The following is a 24,512-nucleotide window of genomic DNA, read 5'->3' as shown; positions in this document are numbered from 1 at the left end:
TCTCATGAGAAACCAAGAGATTCACCCCTGGAAAGCAGCCTTTTGAGCTTCCTCTGGTGCAGCAACGGCATGGAAGTCCGAATTCTTAATAAAAAGCTGAAAACCTTCCTGTTCAACTTTCATTTAATTTACTGCATATTCCTCTCCATAATCAGAAGTACTCATCTCTACCCTTCATTCTCATGGATGGTAGGGATGAGAATGATTTTACTAATAGTGTCCTCTACTTCCCCACCCTTCCTGACATACTAAGATGAAGCAGCACAATCACTTCATTAAATGGGAGGGCCCCCGACATCTGTTGGACCCAATCCTAAAATACATCCCTAATTTGACTTGACTTTCTACAAGTACCCACCTATGCGGGTAATCGTCAATTCACTATCTCACGATTCTCTCACAATTATTTCCACCAGCTCACCACATCTGCTATCAACATATGCCCAGCGGATTTTTCCGCAATTAAAAATAAATAAATATATATATTCATTGTTAAAGCCAATAGGTCTTGCCTATGCGAGATCTACTGTCTTTGTCAATGTTTTTTGTTCATGTTGCAGAGGACTATAATAAAGATGCGAAATAATAGAAAGAGCTGCCAACTCAGGGAACCGGGTTCGAGTCTCGGGGTCAGCTCAACATCCTGTGATCCTGGGCAAATCATGTAATCTCCCCAGTGGCATAAAAAAGTGTCTTTGTGCGTAAAGCACTAAACTGCTTAATAGAACTTTTAAGTTCTTTTTTATAAAAGCTGCCCGTACTGTGAAAACATGTGCTCTGTACACTTTTGTGTGCCAGTGTCCTAGGTGAGGAGGAGAGCAAGCCTGTGAGGGAGGAAGCCAGTGAGGGAAGAGAGGAAGAGTCAGCAAGCACGGCAGTGGAGGAGGCGGTGCTCGTACTGTCCTACAGGGAACACTGGGACTACAGGTAACTGTACGTGTGACTGCTTGTTTAGTAGTAAAATATAGTAATAATCAGTGTTTAATGAGTTTCCTAGAGCTTTTATTCCCTGTGCCACTGTACCTGCTGCACTATTCACATCGTGACCCTACTGCCTGCAAGGATCTGGCAGTTGTGACTGCTTGTTAAGAAGTAAAATATAGCAATAATCATTATTCAGCGGGTTTCCTAGAGCGTTTAGCCCGTGTGCCACTGTATCTGCTGCACCATTCAAATCATGATCCTAGTGCCTGCAAGGTAATTGCACTTGTGACTGTTTAGTAGTAAAATATAGGAATAATAGGTGTTCAGTGCATTTCAGGGATAATTTGGCACCTGTGCTACTGCACCTACTGCACCATGCAAATCATGACCATAGTGCCTGCATGGTACCTGCACTTGTGACTGCTTGTTTCGTAGTAAAATATAGCAATAATCAGTATTCGGTGGGTTCCTACAGTTTTTAGCCCCGGTGCCCCTGTACCTGCTGCACCATTCAAATCATGGCCCTAGTGCCTGCAAGGTAACTGTACGTGTGACAAGCTTGTTTAGTAGTAAAATATAGCAATAATCAGTATTTAGTGGGTTTACTTAAGCTTTTAGCCCCTGTGCCTGCTGCACCATTCAAATCATGATTCTAGTGCCTGCAAGGTAATTGCACTTGTGACTGTTTAGTAGAAAAATATAGGAATAATAGGTGTTCAGTGCATTTCAGGGATAATTTGGCACCTGTGCTACTGCACCTGCTGCACCCTTCAAATAAATACCCTAGTGCCTGCAAGGACAAGAGAGGAAATCGTTTATATCAAGTAATATATTGTGTTCCGAAAAAGGCACATTTGCAGATGGAATACATAATTATTGTGTAGCTAGCATAAACACAAAAGCTTTCATAAAAAGTGCCTTTAAACTTATGCAACTCTCCAAAATGAGTTGCCACAGATGTCATAAATAATATGCTTTACACATCAAAGTAAAAAATAAGCATTGTTAAATTGTGTTACAATGTGGCTGGCTCTTTCCTATGAAAGATCTAATGCTATGCTTGAAAGTGAACGGGCCATAAATAGTGTAAATTGCCCAAGATCACCATTTGTTAGGCTGAAGCTGAGATTGAAATATGGTTTTGTACTTTGTTCCTAAAAGGCAGTTTCACAAATTAAAAGGCTTGCCAAAGAAGAGGAATTTTGCAAAAAACTTGTTAAATATGAAAAAGTCTCTGCAAAAATGTATTTCATTCACATGCAGAACTATATCCTCTTAATAGTATTAGTGCATCAGACGAAATCAGTGCAGTCCGCAAGCGCCCTCCTAAATTCTGCATGCGGCTCCCCGTTGAAAATGGGCAAGGATCTATTTACAAGTTAATCGACATGAAAGAAAGCAAGTAATAAGGGTCTCCTGCAATCTTAACTTGCGGGCCAGCTAAATTTCTAAAAACATTTTGCAAAAACACATGTTAAATATTAAAAGTTCTCTACAAAAATTCCCCAAAACTATTTCATTCACATGCAGAACTTTTCATCAGACTGAATCAGCGCAAGTTTTTTGTTGTTGTAAAAAGTAGTTTTCAAACATGATCTTAGAAACATTAATGCTTCCAGCCACCCTGACAATGCCAATAGTGAACTTCATGCCCCACAAATAAAAGGCAAATGTTTTCTGCAGCTAAAGAACAATATACCTTTTGAGAAGGCTATTCCTAAAAAATATATATATTTTAAAGGATGTAAGCAGGCTCCATGGAGAAAGTATGCTGAATTTCTCTCTCCTACAAAAGCGCTCACTTTGAAGTCCGCCGAAAGCAAAATAAACAGCAGGCTTGCTTGAAGACCCAGCTTGACAATTGACCTTGTTCTTTGAATGCATAGCAAATGTGACGAGATAAGAACAAGATTTACACATGTTTATTACAGAAAACGAGTTTGTGGAAGAATGCTGTAAACACAGCTTTGGCATGGGGAAGCACAAACTCGAGTTCGGGAGCCTAAAGCAAATCAAGCCAGCAAATGGAGCTGGATAGCCAGAAAACGTGAGGTACAAACCACAAAGCCAATGGCAAGCAATGAGCAGAATACATTCCCAGCTCAACTTTTTGAAACTTCCCAAGTTGTCTTTTGCATACCACACAGCTGAGCTGTCTGGTAGGCTGAGACCTAAAAGAACAAGTTACTTACCTTCGGTAACACTTTTTCTGGTAGATACAGTATCTGCCTGTGGATTCCACACCTTGTGAATATTCCCTTGCGTCAGCAACATTCGGAAATTCTTTTGTAGCTTCGCGCCGACGTGGACGACGTCATAGAGGCACGGCATCGCACGCGACTCCACTGACGTCACCGACACTACAATAGGCCCACGCCGGCCTGATGACATCAGTTCCGCCCTTTTTTCCGTGCCTTCGAGGCACACGGATGGACCAATGACAGAAGACATATACACAGTTTACGCAGTACAAATATCAAAGTAACACACACAGTGTGAAGCAAAAGCAATAAAACATTTGAAATAAACAACTCCTTGACAAAGTAAATACATTACTGTAACTCTAGTATAGAAGAGTGGACAACGGGGAGGCGGGTGGGTCAGTGAGGAATCCACAGGCAGATACTGTATCTACCAGAAAAAGCGTTACCGAAGGTAAGTAACTTGTTCTTCTGATAGATACATCTGCCAGTGAATTCCTCACCTTGTGAATAGAGTCCCACAGCAGTCCCCACTCCTGGAGGAGGGTGTCCCCTCTTCTACACCAGAAAATCCTGAAGGACAGAGCGCGCAAAGTGGCCGTCCCTCATCACCTCAGTGTCCAAGCAACAATGCTTTGCGAAAGTGTGGAGGGAGGCCCAAGTCGCCGCTCTACAAATGACCTTAACCGGCACACCTCTTGAAAGTGCAGATGTCGAAGACTTCGCTTTAGTAGAATGAGCTCTTATACCCTCTGGAGGATCCTTACCGGCCAAAGAGTAGCAGATCTTTATTTAGAGGATGATCCATCTTGAAAGAGTCCTTTTATGTACCGCTCTTCCTTTCTTGCAGCCAGCAAACCCACCGAAGAGCTGGTCATCCATTTGATAGTTTTTAGTTCTATCAAGATAAAAACTCACCCCCTCTTGGGGTCCAGACGGTGTAGTCTCTCCACCTCCTTGGAAGGGTGAGGAGGATAAAAGGTAGGAAGGGTAATAGATTGACCTAGGTGGAAGGGAGTCACCACCTTAGGGAGAAAAGCAGGCCTGGTCCTGAGAACCATTCGTTCAGCATGACCTTATCAAGAATGGGGGCTTGGAACTAAGAGCTTGAAGCTCACTTACCCTCCTTGCCGAGGTAATCGCAACCAGGAAGACTGTCTTAAAAGACAAAAGCCTCATGGGACACTTGTGCAAGGGTTCGAAGGGAGAACCCATCAAGTAGGTTAAGACAAGATTGAAGTCCCACTGAGGTACAATAAAAGGAGTAGGAGGGAACTTATTTGTGAGGCCGTTCAGAAACCTCAAAACCAGAGGAGATTTGAAAAGAGACAGCTGGTCCGACAAACAGAGAAATGCCTACAATGCCGAAAGATAACCCTTTACCGTAGCAACAGCAAACCCTTGCTGCGCCAAAGAATGAACAAACTGTAGTAAATCAGATAAATGGGCTTTCAAAGGGTCAACAGACTTCTCCCCACACCAAGAGACAAATTTAGACCATCTGTAAGAATAAATGGATTTAGTGGAGTCACGCCTAGACGATAATATGACATCCACCACATCGTGTGGGAGAGAAAAGGAATTCAGGTTGCCCCGTTCAATCAACAGGCATGAAGGTGTAATGTCTGGAGGTGGGGGTGTAGAACCTGCCCCTCCTTTTGAGAGAGGAGATCTGCCCTGAACGGGAGACGGAGTGGCGGGCGAGAGGAGAGGTGGAGAAGATACGTGTACCACACCCTTCTTGGCCAATCCGGGGCGACCAATATAACTTGGGCCCGGTCTTGGCGAATCTTCCTCAAAACCCAAGGAATCAAAGGTATAGAAAAAACGCATAAAGGAGTGGTCTTCCCCAATTCAACTGAAACTCGTCCCCCAAGGCTCCTTGCATCGGATACTGGAGACTGCAGAATGACGGGCAGTGAGCATTCTTGCGAGTGGCGAACAGGTCCACCTGAGGAGTCCCCCACGTCCGAAAGACGTGATGAACCACCTCCGGGTGAGGCCTCCACTCGTGGTCGGCCGAGAACTGCCGACTGAGACTGTCTGCTCGCACGTTCAGAACTCCGGCCAGATGATTTGCCATCAGACAAATCTGATGGTCCTGAACCCAGGACCAGAGGCGCAGAGCCTCCCTACAGAGACACTGCGACCCCACTCCTCCCTGCTTGTTGATATACCACATCGCGGTCGTGTTGTCCGTCAGGACTTGTACCGACAGACCGCGAAGGGAAGGGAGGAAAGCCTTGAGCGCCAAACGTATCGCCCGCAATTTCAGAAGGTTGATGTGAAGCAACCTTTCCTCTGGAGACCAAAGACCCTTGACCTCCAGATCCCCCAGATGATCACCCCACCCTAGAGTGGATGCATCCGTTATCACTGTGACCACCGGAGGAGGTAGATGAAAAGGCTTTCCCTGAGACAGATTGCCTTCCACACTCCACCAAGACAGATCGGCCGCAGTTTCTCTGGAGATCCTCACCGACTCCCAGAGATCTCCGTTGTGTTGATACCACTGCCTGCGGAGGCACACTGGAGCGCCCTCATGTGCCAGCGCGCATGGTTGACCAACAGAATGCAGGAAGCCATCAGACCGAGCAGGCGAAGGACCTTCAGGACTGGAACGACCGCTCCATTGTAGAATAAAGGAATCATTTCCTGTATGTCGCGAATCCTTTGAGGTGGAGGGAATGCAAGACATACAGTTGTGTCCAGTACAGCACCTATGAACAGGTTGCGCTGGGAGGGCACCAGGTGAGACTTGGGTACAATTTTTGAAAAACCCAACCGGTACAACAACTGAGTTGTCTCCTGCAGATGCTGGAGCACTTTCTCTGACGACTCTGCTTTGATCAGCCAGTCGTCCAAATAGGTGAATACTGGATTTCCCGACCTTCTGAGATGTGCTGCCACCACCGCCATCACCTTGGTGAAGACTCGAGGTGCTGTAGTAATTCCAAAAGGAAGGACCGCAAACTGATAGTGTTGCGATCCCACCATAAAATGGAGATACTTCCTGTGCGACTTCAGGATTGGGATGTGGAAATACGCATCCTGCAAGTCGAGCGACACCATCCAGTCTTCTTGAAGAACCTGTGCAAGGGTGAGCATCTTGAATTTCTCTTGTTTCAGATAGAGATTCAAGATCCTGAGATCCAGGATTGGACAAAGCCTGCCATCCTTTTTGGGTATCAGAAAATACCGGGAGTAGCATCCCTGACCCCTTTCCTGCTCTGGGACAACCTCTATCGCACCCTTTCTTAAAAGTGTCTGCACTTCCTCCTGTAGGAGTAACAGATGTTCTTCCGTGCAAAAACCTTGGCAAGGAGGGTAATTGGGAGGGAATTCCCGAAAGGGAAAGGCATACCCATTTTCTACGAGATTGAGAACCCAAAGATCTGATGTAACCGATTCCCAATCCCGTAGAAAGTAGGTAAGCCGACCCCCCACCGGACCCACATGATCCTGAATGGCGGATCTAGGGCTGCTTTTCTGAGGCTGGGGGGGTTGGAGGAGGTAGAGGAGGAAGAGGCTTGACGACCTTGAGGTCGAGCCCTTTGTTTTTCCCCTATATGTCCTGTACAAGGGATTCTGCTGCTGCTGCTAACCTTGCCGATAGTTGCGAAAGGAAGAGCGTCTAAAACCTCTGAACCTCTTGGCTGTAGAACCTCTGATTTGAAGCCCTAAAGATTTGGCAGTAGCCCTAAATTTTTCTAAGGCTGTATCAGCCTTATTCCCAAAGAGACCAGATCCATCGAACGGCAGATCCAGCAAAGCAGCTTGAACATCTGCTGAAAAGTCTGAAGTTTTCAGCCAAGCCGATCTCCTTGAGGCAACCGCAGTGCCTATGATACGTGCCACCGAGTCTGCACTGTCCAATCCACTTTGTATCACTTGACGTGCCGCTGTCTGCGCGTCTGATAACACCTCCTCAAAATCCTTCCTGCTATCATCAGGGATCTTAGGAGCCAAAGAACGCATTGTATCCATAAGGGCATGTACATACCTCCCCATGAGGCAAGTGACATTAGTGGACTTCAAAGCCATACTCGCAGAGGAGAAGGTGTTTTTAGCCACCTGATCTTCTTTCTTGGCATCCTTATCACCAGGCACTTGAGGAAACGCACTCACAGTCTTTTTGGAACAGGCTGCTTGTATGACCAGACTCTCAGGAGAAGGATGAGACATCAGAAAAGCAGGGTCTTCAGGCGCAACCCTGTACCTTCTCGCCACACTCTTGGAAAACGTCTGTGCTGTTAGAGGCTTTTTCCATACCTCCGTAGTAGGCTTCGTTAAGGCCTCCTTAAACGGAAGCAATGGTTCCACCACAGAGCTGGGCGAATGTAAAACTTCTGTAAGAAGATTGGACTTAAACTCCACTGTTGGCAAAGTTAATTGCAGAAGTTCCGCTGCCTTCCTCATCACCAGATGATAAGGCTGGACGTCCTTTGAAGGCGCATCAGAACCGGATGGTAACTCCCACTCTGGAGAAAAATCCAGGCCACTAGCATCAGCTAGATCCTCAAAACAGTCATCCTCCAGCTCACCTTCCTCCATATCAGGATGTGACTCCATATATCTCTGCTCCTCCATAAGGCGCTGTGCCTCCCTCCTAGACCTCTTCTTAACACGCCTCACCGCCGGATCCACCAACGACTCCGACGGAGCCGGAACCGACGTCGGTATAGAATCCGATGGTCCAGTGGGTTGCCCTCGATGTCGACCTGGAGCGGGCGACGCCGGTACCGGCGTCGACGACCTCGGCGGAGCCGGGTATTGCCATGGCGGCGTCGGAGCGGGCATGAATGGAGCCAGAGCATAGGAGTGAGGGACTCCTAAATTGAAGGCCAGAGGACCCATGGGACCCGAAGGTGCGCCAGAGGGGTACCACACCCTTGAAAAGACACCATACATAGCGTTTAAAAACGCTGATGGGTCCTGGCCTGTGGCTGGAAACGGTGGCTGAAGATCCTCAGGCTGGTCTTGAGGAGGGTTCGGATTCGGCTCTGGCTCTTCAACAGGCGCAGAATCCTCATCCATGGGAACTTCTTCCTCGTCTCGGGTCGGGGACCGCACCGGAGACAGATTCGAAGCCCGAGTCGGCGACTGAACTTGCGACTCCGAAGGTGAAGCCTCACCTTCCTGATCCGAGACATCCAGCGTGACCACCTTGGTAGTACTTACCTTCTTCAGTGACCTGGACCTCGAGTCCGACTCCTTACCGGAATGACGCCGGGACTCTTGTCTCTTCTTCTTATGTCTCCTCCTCGACTTCGAAGCATGGTCTGAAGCGGACTTCGAAGTCGACTCCTCTCGATATCTGGATCTTGACTTCGACCTCGACCTCGCCCTTCTCGAACGAGATCTCGAAGATTTTCTTTCCTTGTCACCCTTCAGCTTCGCCAACAGAAGTTTGGTCTCTCTTTCCCGCAGGGCGTTCGGGTTCATCTTCCGACAAGACTAACATCCATCCACATCATGGTCAGAACTTAAACACCATATGCAGTCCTTGTGAGGGTTCGTGATGGACATCATTTTCTCGCATTCCCTGCAGGGCTTGAAACCGGTCTTCTTTGTCGACATCGTGTTGAAAAAAAGAAGCAGAAAAGCAAAGATAAAGGCAACAAAGTCACTAGATAGCTACTGAGATTCCCCAAAACCGTTAGCGTTGACGATGTGGAAAAAAGGGAACTAATGTCATCACGCCGGCATGGGCCTATTGTAGTGTCAGTGACGTCAGCGGAGTCGCGTGCGATGCCGTGGCTCTATGACGTCGTCCACGTCGGCGCGAAGCTACAAAAGAATTTCCGAATGTTGCTTACGCAAGGGGATATTCACAAGTTGAGGAATCCACTGGCAGATGTATCTATCAGAAATGCTTAGCAACTTCAATCTACATGTGGGTTTGAGGTGTACCTCTGCTGAGAATCGGAGTATACAGAGAACACTCCTCCTGTCCACCTCATTCCATGTCAACATTGCTAGGTGTAGAAATGTTGCTTTGTGAGATGTGAGCCATTTTCTATGCAAATAGCAACTACATTCTACTATAGCTCTCCAACTATAAAAGGGCAATGGTCACTGCACTTAGTCATGGTAGGGCCACATACTCAAAGCCAGATGTCTGGCACCCTAAGTTGATATTATACACAATACTAAAATGATGTTGATGATAATTGAAGTGTATTGGTTATCTATGTTAAGTTAAAATAAAAACTGAAGCAAGTATGCTGGTGTGACAGGCAGATAAACTACAAATTTTTTGTAGGCAATCCTGTTTCTAGCCATAGACTTGCTGATGAAGGATTGCACGTCTCAGGCTTTACCCTGAATACAACATTATAGCTAAGAGAAAGTAAAAGCCCTAGTCTTTCTTACGCATAAAGGAGAGCAGTGTTAGTAAAGAGAAAAATTATTTACAAGGTACTATTATCTTTCCATTGTTTCACTCTTTAATGCTCAAGTTAAAAAATAACTCAACCAGTCTGGTACATCAGACTACTCTTTCAAGAGAAATCTTCCTTGAGAATTCACTGGGTTGTCTAGACCTGACCTGTATATCCCATTTTCTGTAAATTACACATGCACATTATAAGTCAAATTTAAGAAATCAATTTCCTTACCTGTAGAAGAGCAGCAAACAAGAATACTGCTATAAATATTGGGGTCAAGGAAGTATGGCCACTTTTCATTAAATGAATGGTATATAAAAATATTAAATGTCCAGGTATAACCAATAGCAATAGAACTTGAGCTGATTTGTTATTCACACCTGCAAAATAAAAACAGAGGTTCTCAGACTGACATTCACTTTGGGGTCAAGAAAATAAGGCTAGTTTTAGTGAAACTCATGCAGGAAAGCAATGCAATTATACTCTTGTTAAGAATTGCTCATGGGTTCATCTGCAATGGTAAGAGGCAGGCTGAAATATTAGTGGAAACTAATATTTCCTTGGGTTGATGTATTTAAAAATCATATTTTGATAAGTTAATGTTCAAATCAGAATAGGTCCAAACATTAACAGCATGAATTTTAAAATCTCTGTGTTTAGTTTTAACCATGATGCACTTTTTCTCCATTATTAATTAGAAACAATGTAAATAAAAAGTAATGTAAACATCCATATATACCCAGTCTTTAGTAAAATAAGTTAATTATAAAAACAAACTAAAACCATCCAAGACAATTTTTTTAAAATCCATTAATCAAATTATAAGACATTAGGGCTCCATCTAACACTAAAGATATAAGTTGCTTTTACAGTCGCTATATGAGAAGACTTCCACCGTGGTTGTAAGTGTATTTTACTCTGAACAAATCATGTGGGACAGCTCATTATAGTACGCTATATGGTTTTACACATAAGCAACAGAAGTGATAGAAAGTCTTTAATATCTAGGAAGCCAATACCATTTCCGAAAATTTAGCTAAATAACACAAAAAGGTTGGGAAGGTGAACTTTTTTAATTAAAAGTAAGACACTTATCCTTTTAATGCATTTTTGCTAAAGAATTTCACAATCACAATTGCTTTTTCACTGGGATATGTCTTAGCAAAAGCACTTGACCTGGTACAGGAAATCACCCTAACACTGAAACATGTTGATGAATTAGTTATGCAGGATACACTACTCAATTGTCTTGGTTTTAAAATATCACAGGGAGGCATGAATATTGTCAATTTAGAACCCCCTCCCCTCACCCCCCATTTTCAATCTGATCTGTTTTTTTTTATAAATGTTTTTTTTATTTTTCACAAAGCAGAATCTCAAACAGAGTTACAAAAGAAAGAAGAATTCAAGACCCCCCCACCCTCTTCCCATCTCTCTTTAGTATTGAAAACCAATAATACAGGCACAAATAAACATACATAATGAGCAAAAATAAAGAAAATAATATCTTAGCAAAGATGGCATGTCTACTTCCAAGACCTCGGGATCACACGCTACGCGGCGGGGGAGTCAGTGTAGGCTTCGTCGTGGTGCAGCGAGGTGGGCTCTCGCTAGCCTCATTGCGCTTGAGCTCACCTTCGGCCAACGGGCCTGTTCGACCACGCGGGCGGGCTCCACGTTGGTCTCAGCATACGTGGGCACATTCGCGGCCGATGCGGGTGGGCTCCGGTCGGTCCGCACTTTTCTTCAAGCTCACTTGCGGCTGGTATAAGTGGGCTCTGGCCGGTCCGCTTCTATTCTTGGGGGCACCGCCACGGCAGGGCGGCATTCAGCAGGCTGGAGAGGTGCGGGGTGGACTCCCGGTCACCTCCTCCTTCTCCAGGCCCGGGGCTCGACACACGCCTCGTGGGGCTCTCGGCGGCCGGCTTCTTTTCTTCCTCGGGGGTGTGCCTTTGCTGCAGGCAGCTCTCTCCCCCTTTTCATCAGGTTTGCTTTTAGCTGCGGCACGCGTGGCTAGCGTTACCGCCTCGTCGCCATTGTAAAGTCTGCTGATGGGCCCTAGGCCCTCATGCTGGCAGGCAGTCACACGCAGACACAGGACACACTGGAGGTATGGTGCAACTGGCCCAGAGCACGTGGGCTCTGCCTCTTTTATTAATGCTGTGTCACCTGACCAGTGACATCAGTAGTGGGTGGGTGTTAAGTGTAGATACAGGCTCAGCACTAGAATGCTGACTTATGCTGGGCATTACACAAATAAAGAGGAACATTGGCCGCGTGAAAACAAAAAATGGGACTCTTTTTTTGACAATATTCTTCTTTGGACAGAGCCCCCCCACCTGCCCGGTGTGCTCTTTGGCACCAGAGACGAAAACAGCAGCGCGGGAAAGCAGAGGTCTGGGCCGCTTGTGTGGTCTTGTGCATCAGGACGTGTATATTATATACAATACGGGGCATGCGATCAACTGCACGTGGGGATCGTGTTCCGATCCAGACCGTACCGACCTTTGATCCCTTCAGAAACCGCACATCTGGGGCTTCCCTCTTCTGAAGGTTTTGGGGTGATTGTGGGTACATTTTATATATATTTCTGTAGACTTTGCAACAAGCTCCACTCTTTCTGGTAGCTGGAGACAATTGTTTTATCCTGCGCGTTATAGCTGGTCTGCCCTTTCCAAGTGCTGTAAATATCTGTCGTTATTGTATTCACCAATTTCAGGGCTCTCCGTCTCGACCATTCCGGGGCCACTATTGGCAGGATGAGTTACCTGCACAGGATCACTCATCGTGATCAAACGTTGAAGCCTGAATTAGAACCGCCCACAATAATTCAAACATACCTGTGATCGCACCCTGCGAAGATTGACTCAGGTAATGTTCTTAGAAGTTTGTTTTAGTAAAAAGAACCGGCTTGCTCACGAGTTTGGCGCCGACACATTTCTAAACTGAGACGTGCGAACATGTCAGAAGGGCGAAAGCGCGGGCACAACTCACTTCTTTGGTGCGTGTGTGTGCATTTTATTCAAAACAACTTGGAAAATGCGGGAAAAATGCAGTTTTGTTTTGTGGGTGTGGTGGAAGGAGGGATGTGTATTCTGCCGCGGGTGTAAGGTAACTGCCTAAGAACTGGGCCAGAAAACCAGACTCACAGCATCTTTGCGGCTGCCCGAGGCCACCGCAGGAGGCCACTCAAGAGGGCAGCCCTCTAGTGGCATTGTGCACCCCATACCCCCTCCTCCTGAGGGGGCAGGGACTCTGGGGGAGTCCCCTTGCTGGTCGCAGGCTGTGCCGCGTCATGTCCGGTGCGCGAGGCAGGGAGGTCGTGGGAGTCTGTCCTGCGGTTGGGTCATCGTCCTGGTCTGCGACGCGAAGGAGGTTAGTGGTAGTCACCCCCGACCCAACCACAAGGCCATGGCCCGGGGGTTGATCATCGATCCATCCCGGCCACACCCTCCCCGACGGCTCTGTGTGGGGTGTGCCGCGGTCACTTTCGGGGGGATGCACTCCACGGCCCGTTGGCCTGACTGCAGAACGATAGCACTGCAAGTTTATCCGGGCTATGTTGGCGCAAGAGTTACATATGGCTGGTGGTTGCATCCGGGTTCATTCCTGGCTGTACCACAGGCTGGTACCAAGCTAGTGGGACATACTGCCCCCAGGATAAATGCCCCGAACCGCGATTGGACATTGTGTCCTGTCTGGACTGCTACCTGCCCTGGGTCTGTGCGGTGCACGCCATGCTTCCCTCTGGTACCGCTGTGTAGCTGGCCAGCACGGGACTCCTGCTGGGGCTGGCTGTTGGTTTGGGTCGGGGTTGCGGGAGGGGCTGACACACCGTCGCGACCAGTCACTGTGCGCGTTTTGACAGCTGGGTTCACCGGAGCACCGAAAGGGATTGCCAGTGAGTCACTGCCACCCCCCCTTTTCCGGGTAACACCTGGTATCACTGGCGCCCTAGGCGGTCTTGGGGCTGCGGGCTCAGGAACAGCTGGTGAGCTGCGGCCTGGCATTCTGGTTGCGGGTCGCAGGTTTTTGCCATTAGGAGCCCTCGTCACGGCACTACCCTGTCCCCGTTAGGTTTTGGGCTGCACGACTGACCTGGTTCTGTCTCTCGGTCTGTCCCAGAGCAACCCAGGCAGATGTCCACTCTGGCAAGGAGGGCATACTTTGCTTGGTCAACCGCAAGCGAATGGCCTGGGCGAGAGGGGTTTGTGCGGGGTGGGGTCTGCCGGTCAATCTGATCACCAGGTTCCCGGGGAGACGGTGTAGGCATTGAGGAACCTGGCAAAGCCTCGGCGATCGCTACATTCTCTGTTGCTGGTTATCACTTTAATGATGGGTGCACTGGCATTTGAGTTGCAGTTCAATATGTGAAAGAGCAACTGTCCAATGAAAGTTCAGGTAATGCTCAGTGCGTGATCTTAGAATGCGACTGAACTCCATATTGACAATGCACAACCCCTCCCCCCTGTTTCACCACGCGGGTAATGGCCCATGTGGGACCCCGTCCCAGTGATTAATTCCCCGTACAAGGTTTTTTCAAGAAATCCTCTGTGGCGGTGCCTGGTGGGAATCGAGCCAATAAACTGGGACTGGGGCAGGCAAAAGGGGGGTTTTCACCTTACCGCTCTTCCGCCACACAGATCGGTCGTCGTTCAGCAGCGAGCGGTGAAGCGCTCTGATACCTTCGGGTAAAGTCTGCGCTATATAAAAACGCATAAAAATAAATAAAATAAAGCCAGGAGGTTGTTGACCAGCTAGGCTGGTACATTCCCTGGATCTCCCATGCCAGTATTCTCACCGGCAGGCCTTCTCTGTCTTCCTGTATCTGGGCAGCTCGTGCCCCACGCTCCTCAGACTATGGTTTTGAGGCGAGTTTACCGATTGTGTGAGAGTCGGAGTGTGGGCTTCGCGGGGGGAGGCTGTGGCTTCATGGTTTGGGGTGACGACTTTGGAGCAGGGGAACCGGGTTTTGGTAGTGGTGTGGGCGGAGTAACCTGTGATTCGGGGCAAAACACTTGATTTCTGGCTTTGTTGTATGTAGCTGGTTCTCTCGGGAGACACTTTCCATAGTGCCATTTCTTCTTTTTACCTTTTCTGACGTATTATACTATATAGTTATTTCTGTTATATACTCGGTGCCTGTGCAATAGCGCTTGCTCTGTAGTGCGCTTTTTTCTCTATTTCAGGCTTTTGGCAGCACGACGCGCGACAGGCGCTGCTTGCGCCGTCTTTGCCGCTCAAACGCGGACTGTGTGGAGCGCGTCTTCGCGCTCCCTCGGCTCTGTGGGGCGCCACCGTTCGGAATAAGGCTGCGCTCGCGGTTCTTGTTCTTTGGGATGGCGCGCTGAGGCACGGTGTTACCGGCCTCACCAACCCTCGCTCTGACACAGGCTCGGTGTATTCAATCGCGCAGTGTGCGCAGCGCCATCTAGTGGCGGTTTACAGTTACCGCACTAAGTTTTTGACAGTGGAACTGGCAGAGCACCGGCGAGGGGGCTACCTTTTTGAAAATAATCGTAAGGTGTTCAGTGCTCACACCCTCATATGATGCAGTCTGCGGAGCAGTCAAACCCCCCCCATTCAGGAGGCGGAGGAACTATGCTGCACCCAGCCCCTGCCACCGGCGGTTGGTCGCGCGCTTTCACAAGCACTAGACACGGTACTGGCACCTCTGCGGGAGAGAGTGGATGCCCTCACCCAAAGCATCCCCGGGGTGTTTGGTAACGCTGTGCCTGCTGACCGCGTGATCCAAAGGTGCGCAGGGTGGAGGGAAAAAGTCAGAAAATCGTCACGCGTGGCACTTGGAGGAGTTCGATCGTTTGAGGGACTCCTTCCGCAAGAGTGCGCAAACGCTTAAAAATGTACCCTGCCGGGAGGGATTCTACCCCGGAGGCGATGGCGACGAGGTCGCCCCGGACTCTGACCAGGAGGATGGTTTCCCCGTGGAGGGAGAGGGTGTTACCGAGGATGATGTCTCCTCGGAGGAAGAGGATGTGTACTCAGGGCGACCCTGGTGCCCGGCGTCTCATTCTTCGGGATCTGTGGAAGGGGACGACAAAACCCCGACATGTTTGATCCGACGAAAATCTACCACCCGAGATCGTCGGAATGGATCCCTGACCCCAAAGTAGCAGCGTATGTGGCGGGTAAGGTACGCCAACCCCTAGAAAAAGAGGTGAGGACCCGCATGCGGGGTGAGTGCCCTCGCCCAAAGCTGGAAGGCAGAGTGGCAGCGACACCAGACATCGATGAGAAGCTCTATGCTAAGTTTATGAAGGACCCTAGGGCATAGATCGATCCTGGCGCAACTGCCAGGATAAGCTCCTGGACGCCGTGGGCCCCATGACCCAGATTATCCAGTTAGCCGAGAGGGCCAAGGAGTCGGGGACGGCTATGTCCACGGAGGTCGTGGCAGGTTGGGCACAGCGAGCCCTATGCTTCCTGGGTAACGCAAACTGCGCGTTGGCGGCGGAGTGGAGGAGATCCCTCCTCATCAAGATAGATCCTAAACTCTGAGATTTGGCCACTTCGGAGGCAGGGCCTATTGCACAAGGCAAGCTGTTTGGAGAACCCTTTATTGAGGAGTTAAATAAGTTTGTCACCACCTTCTCTGCTTTAGACAGAGCACAGTCGTCCATCAAGAAGATTTTTCCTGGACGGGTTTTTGCAGGGGCCAGAAGAGGACGGGGTCGCTCCTCCGGCCGCCAATTCCAGCAACACCCCAATAACAAGAACCAGCAGCGCCGTAACAACGGCTGGAACGACGGTCGCCAGGGGAACTTCTACCCTAGTCGAGGCGCCGGCAAAGGCTATCACGGCGGTGCCAATGCACCCGGAGGCCCACCCGGTGAGTGTTACCCTTTTTTCCCCATCCGTTCTGGGGGGGAGGTTACGGGATCATCTCCACAACTGGTACAAAATCTCCTCAGACCCTTGGGTGCTCCAGACGGTCAGGGGCTTCCGGATAGAGTTCTATGGCACTCCCCGGCAGAGGGTTCGCCCTTGCCCCTTGATTTTTTCCACAGAAGACAGGATTCTGTCTGAAACGAGGTGCCGGAAGTCCTCAGGAAAGGAGCGATCCGCAGAACACGCATTCACCCTTCGGGTTTCTTGAGCAACATTTTCCTAGTCCAGAAAAAGGGCAAAGGATTTCGACCGGTTATCAACCTAAGGGAATTCAACGAGTGGCTGGTCTACCGCCATTTCAAGATGGAGGGAATCCATCTGTTACGCGACATTCTCCTCCAGGGGGATTGGATGGTTCGCCTCACAGGCACTTTCTGCAGTTCTTATGGAACGGGGATGTCTTCGAGTTTCAAGCACTCCCCTTCGGCCTCTCGTCGGACCCATGGTGCTTTACGAAGCTCCTACGGCCAGTAGTGGAGACTCTTCGCGAGAGAGGTGTTCTGATGATCATTTACCTCGACGACATCCTGATCATGGATCAGTCGCCGGTTCGGCTTCTTTCCAACTTGAGCATGACTATTGCTCTGCTCCAGGACCTGGGGTTTGTGGTGAATGCTCAGAAGTCCGAGCTTCTTCTGAGGAGGCAGATAACTTTTCTGGGTTTCCTCATAGATTCGGGGACTGCTTGCCTCAGCCTTCCGCAGCAGAAGATGACCAAGATTCGCAAAGAACTCTCCCAGACACTGCGGAGGGACAGAATCTCCCTTCAGCACCTCGCTCAAATCGTGGGTCTCCTCTCATCCTCGATTCAGGTGATTTTTCCGGGCCCGTTGCACTACAGGGCCCTTCAACGACTGAAGGCACAGCATCTCCGGAAAGGGCTCACCTACTCCGAACTCATTTCCCTCACGGAGGAGACGAGGATGGAGTTGCGCTGGTGGATAGAGCACATGAGTGCGTGGAACGGGAGAGCGATCTTCGGATCCAGCCCGGACCTGATCGAATCGGATGCCAGCAGAGCGGGCTGGGGAGCTCGCTGCGGCGACATCACGATGGGGGGCCGTTGGTCGGAGGAAGAGCTTCAGCTTCACATCAATTGCCTGGAGCTTCTAGCGGGCTCCTTCGCGGTGAAGTCTCTGACCCAGAACCAGGTGTTGTGTTGCATCCTGCTGCGCATGGACAACGTGTCGGCGGTGCAATATATCAACCGCCTGGGTGGACCTCGGTCCCGGGCCCTAGCAAACCTGGTGAAAGACTTCTGGCACTACTGCCTAGAGAAGTGGATTTCGGTGTCGGCGGAATATCTCTCGGGCACACAAAACTCGATCGCGGACTGGCATTCCAGGAACTTCCAGGATTTCAGCGACTGGCGACTGCACCCTGCAGTCTTCCAGGCTTTGATGACCAGTTGGGGGCCGTTCGATAGACCCGTTCGCTTCCCGACTCAACCGTCAACTCCCGAGGTTCGTGAGCTGGAGGCCGGACCCGGAGGCGACGGCGGTCGATGCATTTTTACAGAACTGGTCGCTGGAACAAGCATCGCTGGTCTTGGTGACCCCCTTCTGGCGTCCTCAGGCCTGGTTTCCCCCACTGCTCGAACTGTCGTCGGATTGTCCGATTCGACTGCCCTTGTTCCCTTCATTATTTTCGTGGCCCCTGGGATAGGGGCACCCGCTGGTACTTCAGGGGACCTTGCACCTCATGGCGTGGAGGATTTCAGGGGACGTTGGCAAGACGGACGCCTTTCGGCGGACGCTGAGGAACTCATCAGCAGAGCCTGGGCCCCAGGTACTGTCAAGAGGTACCAATCGGCTTGGCAGCGGTGGCGTTGTTGGTGTCTGGGAAGACACGCCGATCCCGTGGGGGCTGACGTTACCCACATTTCAAATTTTCTGGCTGAATTGGCCCAATCGGGTTTGGCATATCGGCATGCCCACATCGATGGCAAACCGGCGGGTGAACATCCTTGGGTTTGCAAACTCATGAAGGGTGCTAGACTTTCCAAATCCCCGGAACCCAGATATAAGAATCTCTGGGATGTCAACATCATCCTGCGCTTCCTTTGCTCCTGGCGTGATAACCAGTATCTGAACAGGAAGGAATTGTCGTCTAAGTTGGCGATCTTGCTGTGTCTGGTCTCGTGCAAACGAGTCTCCGAAGTGCGGGCACTGGATACCACGGCACGGATGTTCACTCCGGAGGGAGTTACTTTCACGGTTGCTAGAAGGACCAAAACTAATATCAGGTCGGTGTCATACCTGACATTTCCGGATCAACCAAAACTGTGTGTAGTGCGCTGCCTCAAGGCATATGAGGACATGACGGCGGAGTACCGCCCTCCAGGGGAACGGCAGCTTCTCATTGCTCTGCAGAAGCCGCTTAAAGCGGTTTCGGCTCCATCCATCGCTAGGTGGGTCCGTTGGATCATGACTGAAGCCGGGTGTATGTGACCAGATTTGGATCACACTCCACGAGAGGAGCAATGGCCTCTAAAGCCATTCAGGTGGGCGGTAGGCTGGAGGACATCATGGCAGCAGCGGATTGGTCCTCGGAATCCACATTCAAAAAGTTTTACTTCAAGCCCATCTATGGCGCAGCAGAACTTGTGGTGGAAAAGCTTTGAAACTGCACAATCTTCGCCTCCGTCCTGACATAGAATGAAAAATTTCCTAGCTAACGTAATGGAAAGTTTCAATTCTATTAAGGACTAGGAGGCGAGGATTATCCCTCCCGAGACTCGCTGGTCTCGACCCGCCCGTACAACTTCGTAGATGGGGAGGTGTGCCGAGGTGCCCCAACCGCAGTCTCAGGGCCTGAAGAGTTCCATAAGGGAGCCCCAGGTAGGGAGCCTAGGCTGTTCCGATAGGCTATCCATGGTAGAGGAGCCCCTAGTGTCAGGAGAACCCGAGGCGTCGTAAGCAGAGCTCCAGGGGTTCTGGGGTCTGCTCAGTCACAGGGTTTAGATCCTGGGCTGGGATGCCAGGTTCAGGATTGCCTGAAATGGCGGGAGGGACGTCTATAATCAGTGTCCCCCTCTGTTTGTCTTCCAGGGGTACTTCTCCAGTGGGAGGGTGCAGAACTCTGGGAGGGGGTGCCTAGGGAGGGAGGGCTCACCTCTGGCACCAGTGAAACCTAAGAGGGTTAGACCCTAGGTTGGTGGATCAGTTGCAGGGTCCAGGCCTGGGGAGGGATTTGTGTTCTGAGGGTGCCTCGCGTAGGAGGAGAGTGCGGAACCTCAGAAGGAGCGGTTGGGGGAGGAGAGCCTCGCCCATGACTGCTGGTCAGCCTGAGGGTGCGGACTCCAGGTGGGAGAACCAGTGGCAGTTTGGAACTGCAGGGAGGAGAGGTTGAGTGGCCAAGGGGTATGATGTGCCTGGTGCTACTGCCCCCCACTCTGTGAGATGGCACGAACGAGAGACACCTGGATGGCCTAGGGGCCGGTCCTGGCCGCAATCAACTAGAGAGTACCAGTGGGGTGGCATAGTTGGTCCAGGGAGTGTTGACAGAGAGAATCACCTGGGTCCAGAGGGGCGGAGAACCTGCGGGTGCCCCTGCAGTTGCAGGCCCGCGTCCATTTGTTCTCGCCCTAAGCAGGGTAGCACATCAAGGCATTGATTGGTTGACCCTGGCTTTTGGATGGGAGGGGGTCATGTTGGACTTGGCCCTGCTTGCAGGGTCATTCAGAAATTTTTGGCCTTCCCCCTGGCCTTTTTGTTGCTGTGGAATGAGTGGTTGTAGGAAACTGGACACTTTAGCGATGGTTAGCAGTGCCAAGTGTGTGTGTGCTTTCTGTCTTACATAGGCTTATATTAGGAACCCCGCCCCCCTTTTCAGGACATCTCCCCCATGGTAGGAAATGTATATGCCATGTGTGGTGTGAGAGGAAAATAATAAATGCGGTGCAATGGGGTACGCACCTTTGTTTTCACCATTGCAGAAACTTCACCTCTAAAATGGACGCCATTACTGTGTGGTTGTGCAGCCTGCCTGAGATGGGTTGGCGGTCTAGTGTTCGGAGTGACAGGGAGCCCTACACCACAGGGCTAGTGATAGACTTTGCTGGAGTGGAGACTGCTGCACTGGCAGGATGCTGCACCAGGAAGTAGATGACAGGGAGGCCGCTGGACGTTATGAAGATAAATTGATTAGAAAGGAAGAATAAAGCAGACGCATAAAGTCGGAAGCAGGAGGAAGGATCCATAGCTCCTCCAGACCCCATGAGGTGACTCTAAACTTCAAAACGAAAGTTGAAGTGTACATAACCAATCTATCCAAACGGTGGTCATCCCGGGTGCAGCAAACCTTTCCAGTATATAGACATCTGGACAAAGGTGGAAATATTTTATGATATGGTAAAATATACCTCTAATGGATTAAGAAATAGAGGCCAAATACAGACGATTAATCAATATCTGTCTCACTTGATACGCAAGTGATTTTAAAAACCGTCCTGAAGAAGGTGTGACTAACTCGTCAAGACACCGAAACGCCGCGTCGACTCTTTGGTTTTTATGATAATGTTTTGTATGATTATGTAATATGCAATGTGATGTACTGTAATGTGATGATTTTTAATAAAATTATTGGTTTTAAGATATACAAATTTAAGGAATTTTGGATGCCACAAGACTTATATTTTTAATTTTAATTTTATACTTTAAACTTTATTTCTTAGACCCTGAGTTTCTAATTGAATTTGGTTGTTGTCTGTATATTAGTTGTGGTCTGACTGAAATCAAGGACTACGTCAGACTTATACTTGTGTTTTTCAAGTCAAGGTGTGCCCATTGTGACATAAGGGGCCTTGACTGAGGATATTTTCCAACAATTAGGGACTCTCTTGTGTTTCAGAGCACTGGCAGGATGGCCATCGTAATGGAGGATGACTGTTCCTAGGAACTGCTGTTTCAGGGCTGGTGAGCTGCCCTATTGCCTGCTGATCTCGCCCTGCATTAACTGACTCCTGGCCCCTAGCACCTCGTGGGCACTATAATAAGAGTGACTGGGCTTCCTGCTCCCTAGCGCCTTGTGAGGGCTGCAGCTTTATTTGGTGGGACCTAGCGCCTGGGAAGTACTATAACTTTATTTCAGCAGTGACTGTGCCCTGCCTCTAGCACGTGGTGAGCGCTTTGTCTTTACTGCCCAGGAGGTGAAGAACGCATGCCCCCTGCAGCGCTGTGCAGCCTGGAGGAGCTGATCATCTGAAAATACAGCGGGAACCTACCCCGCGCTACTGCTGCATTATAGTGCTGCCCACGTGTTACGAGGGAATCCCGGCGTGTGGGATTCCCCCTGTGCTGGTGAACGAGGACTAGGAGCCTGTATTGTCAAACTTCGCAGCTGCCCACCCTGCAATTGCTTGCTTTATAACGGCAGGTGCCCACCCCGCGTTTTCACCGCTAACAGGAGCCTACCCGGTTTTATGGTGATCTTGCCATGCGGGTGCCCACCCCGCGTTCCGGCGTATTTGGAGACCCATCGGGAGCCCACCCCGCGGGGTTAATGCCAACGTCGGTGGGAGCCCACCTCGTGCTTGGAAACTGCCAGGAGAACAAGTTACTTACCTTCGGTAACGATATATCTGTAGTTAGTATTAGATTCCTTACCTTAGAATATCCCCAGGTGTCAGACTGGATCCGGACATTTTTGCGTAGCAGTACCCTTGCGCGTCGTTAGGCGTCGTCCGCGTCCGTCGTCGGCGCCGTAATGACGTTGTCGGAGTACTTAGACGCTGCCTCCACGCGCTGACGTCAGTTCTTAGACACAGCTTTTCCGCGCCAGAAACGAAGAGCCATGTTAAAAACCAACACTGGTGCCATTGAAACTAGGGCCCTGAAAGGGGATGACCTTAACCCTAGATAATGGTTCGCAGAACGGGGAGGATGGGTGGGACGGTAAGGAATCTAATACGAACTACTGTTTCTTACAGATATATCGTTACCGAAGGTACGTAACTTGTTTATCTGAAAGAAACAGGTTAGTATTAGATTCCTTACCTTAAAATAGATACCCCAGCAATACCAACCCCGGTGGTGGGTCTGCGAACCAATAATCACACCAGAAAGTCCTGGAGGACGGAACAGCCAAAAAAGCCATCCCTCTGGACTTGGATGTCCAGGCAGTAGTGTCTTGCAAACGTGTGCAGAGATGCCCACGTAGCTGCCTGACAGATGTCCTGCAAGGGGACTCCCCAGCCCAGGGCAGTGGTAACCGCAGTGGACCGAGTGGAATGGGCCGTCAGCCCAACAGGAGGCTCCTTCTTCGCCAAGGAGTAACAAGCCTTGATACACAAGACGACCCACCGCCCGTCCCTTCTTAGCGCCCACGTAACCAACAAAGAGTTGATCATCCACCCGGAACTGGCGTGTGCGATCTATATAGAACGAAAGCGCACGTTTTAGGTCCAGACGGTGGAGCCGCTCTTACTCTTTTGTGGGGTGCGGTGGCAGAAAGAAGGTGGGCAAGGTGATAGACTGCCCGATGTGGAAGGCCGTGACAACCTTGGGCAGGAAAGAGGGTCTTGTCCGCAACACAACCTTGTCCGGATGGACAGAAAGGAAAGGAGATCTGGAGCTCACTCACTCTCCTGGCAGAGGTAATGGCAACCAGGAAAGTAGTCTTCAGAGTAAGTAGGCAGAGAGGACAGTTGTGAAGTGGCTCAAAGGGAGCGTACATCAGATAGGTAAAAACAAGGATCAAGTCCCACTGAGGCATCACAAACGGAACAGGGGGAAACATGTGCGTGATGCCTTTCAGAAAACTAGTTACAATAGGGGACTTGAACAAAGATGGTTGATCAGGCAGCCTTAGAAAGGCTGAAAGGGCAGAAAGGTAGCCCTTGATAGTGCCCAGAGCAGAGCCCTGCTGGGCAAGAGAAAGAAGGAAGAGAAGAACTTCAGATAGAGGGGCAGACAGAGGATCCACAGCCTTTGCTGTGCACCATGCCACAAATCTGTTCCACCTGCAGGCGTATACCGACTTTGTGGAGGGACGCCTGGCTGCCAGAATAACATTACAGACTTCAGGAGGCAAGTCAAATGGCCGCTCAATCTCAAACCATGGAGTTGGAGACTGGACAGGTTCGGGTGGAGACCGTCCCCTGCTGCTGCGACAGAAGGTCCTCCTGAAGAGGCAGACGAACCGCGGGATGGACTGACATACTGAGTAGCTCGGGATACCAGTACCTTCGTGCCCAGTCCGGAGCCACAAGGATGACTTGGGCCCGGTCGCGCTTGATTTTCTTCAGCACTCTGGGCAGAAGTGGTATAGGCGGAAAGGCGTACAACAGACCGCAACTCCACTCGCGACGAAAAGCGTCTCCGAGCGAGTGCCGCCTTGGAAGTTCCAACGCGCAGAACTGATGACATTGCGCATTCTCTTTGGCGAATAGATCTAACCAAGGCTCTCCCCACTGCAGAAAGAGACCTTGCGCCACGTCCGAGTTCAGACGCCATTCGTGAGCCATCATGCACCGGCGGCTGAGTTCGTCTGCCCTGGCGTTCAGAGAACCTGCCAGGTGTTGAACCACCAGGGTCACGCCCTGATGTTCCAGCCACTGTCAGAGACGCAGAGCCTCCTGGCAGAGGGTCCACGACCCCACCCCGCCCTGTTTGTTGCAGTACCACATGGCGGTGGTGTTGTCCGTGAACACCTGCACTACACTCCCCAGGACAGAGGGGAGGAATGCCTTCAGTGCTAGATGAATCGCCCGCAGCTCCAAAAGGTTGATGTGGAGCCAGGACTCCGCCGGAGACCAGAGGCCTCTGATCTCTGCCTCTCCCATGTGGCCTCCCCAGCCCTAGAGGGATGCATCCGTCACAACTACGTGCTCCGGTTGGGGAAGGGAGAGGGATCTGCCACTGACCCAATCGCGGTCCGTGAGCCACCACTGCAGCTGTCTCGCAGTGCCCTCCGAGATCAGGACATGGTCGGACAGGTTGCCCTGATGCTGGACCCACTGAAACTTCAGGTCCCACTGCAGAGCCCGCATCCGCCACCTGGTGTGATGCACCAGAAGGATGCAGGAGGCCATCAGCCCCAGAAGCCGTAGCGTCAACCTGACCGAGACTCGGGATAAAGGCTGAAAGAT

General features: G+C 50.2%; 1 protein-coding gene across 1 annotated transcript in view; it reads right to left on the bottom strand.

Annotated features, from left to right (window-relative positions):
* SLC41A2 (solute carrier family 41 member 2) overlaps positions 1–24,512 on the bottom strand; it is a 416,626-nt gene that overhangs the window by 34,583 nt on the left and 357,531 nt on the right. Inside the window, exon 10 of the mRNA XM_086948344.1 lies at positions 9,746–9,894. Coding sequence (XP_086804470.1) covers positions 9,746–9,894 — 149 coding nt within the window. The remainder of the gene's footprint in view (positions 1–9,745; positions 9,895–24,512) is intronic.

The sequence above is a fragment of the Lissotriton vulgaris genome, unplaced genomic scaffold (assembly GCF_964263255.1).
Source record: "Lissotriton vulgaris unplaced genomic scaffold, aLisVul1.2 SCAFFOLD_929, whole genome shotgun sequence".
Classification (NCBI taxonomy): Eukaryota; Metazoa; Chordata; class Amphibia; order Caudata; family Salamandridae; genus Lissotriton; species Lissotriton vulgaris.
Note: the sequence above shows the minus strand (reverse complement) of the source record. Positions and strands in the feature narration are given on the sequence as shown.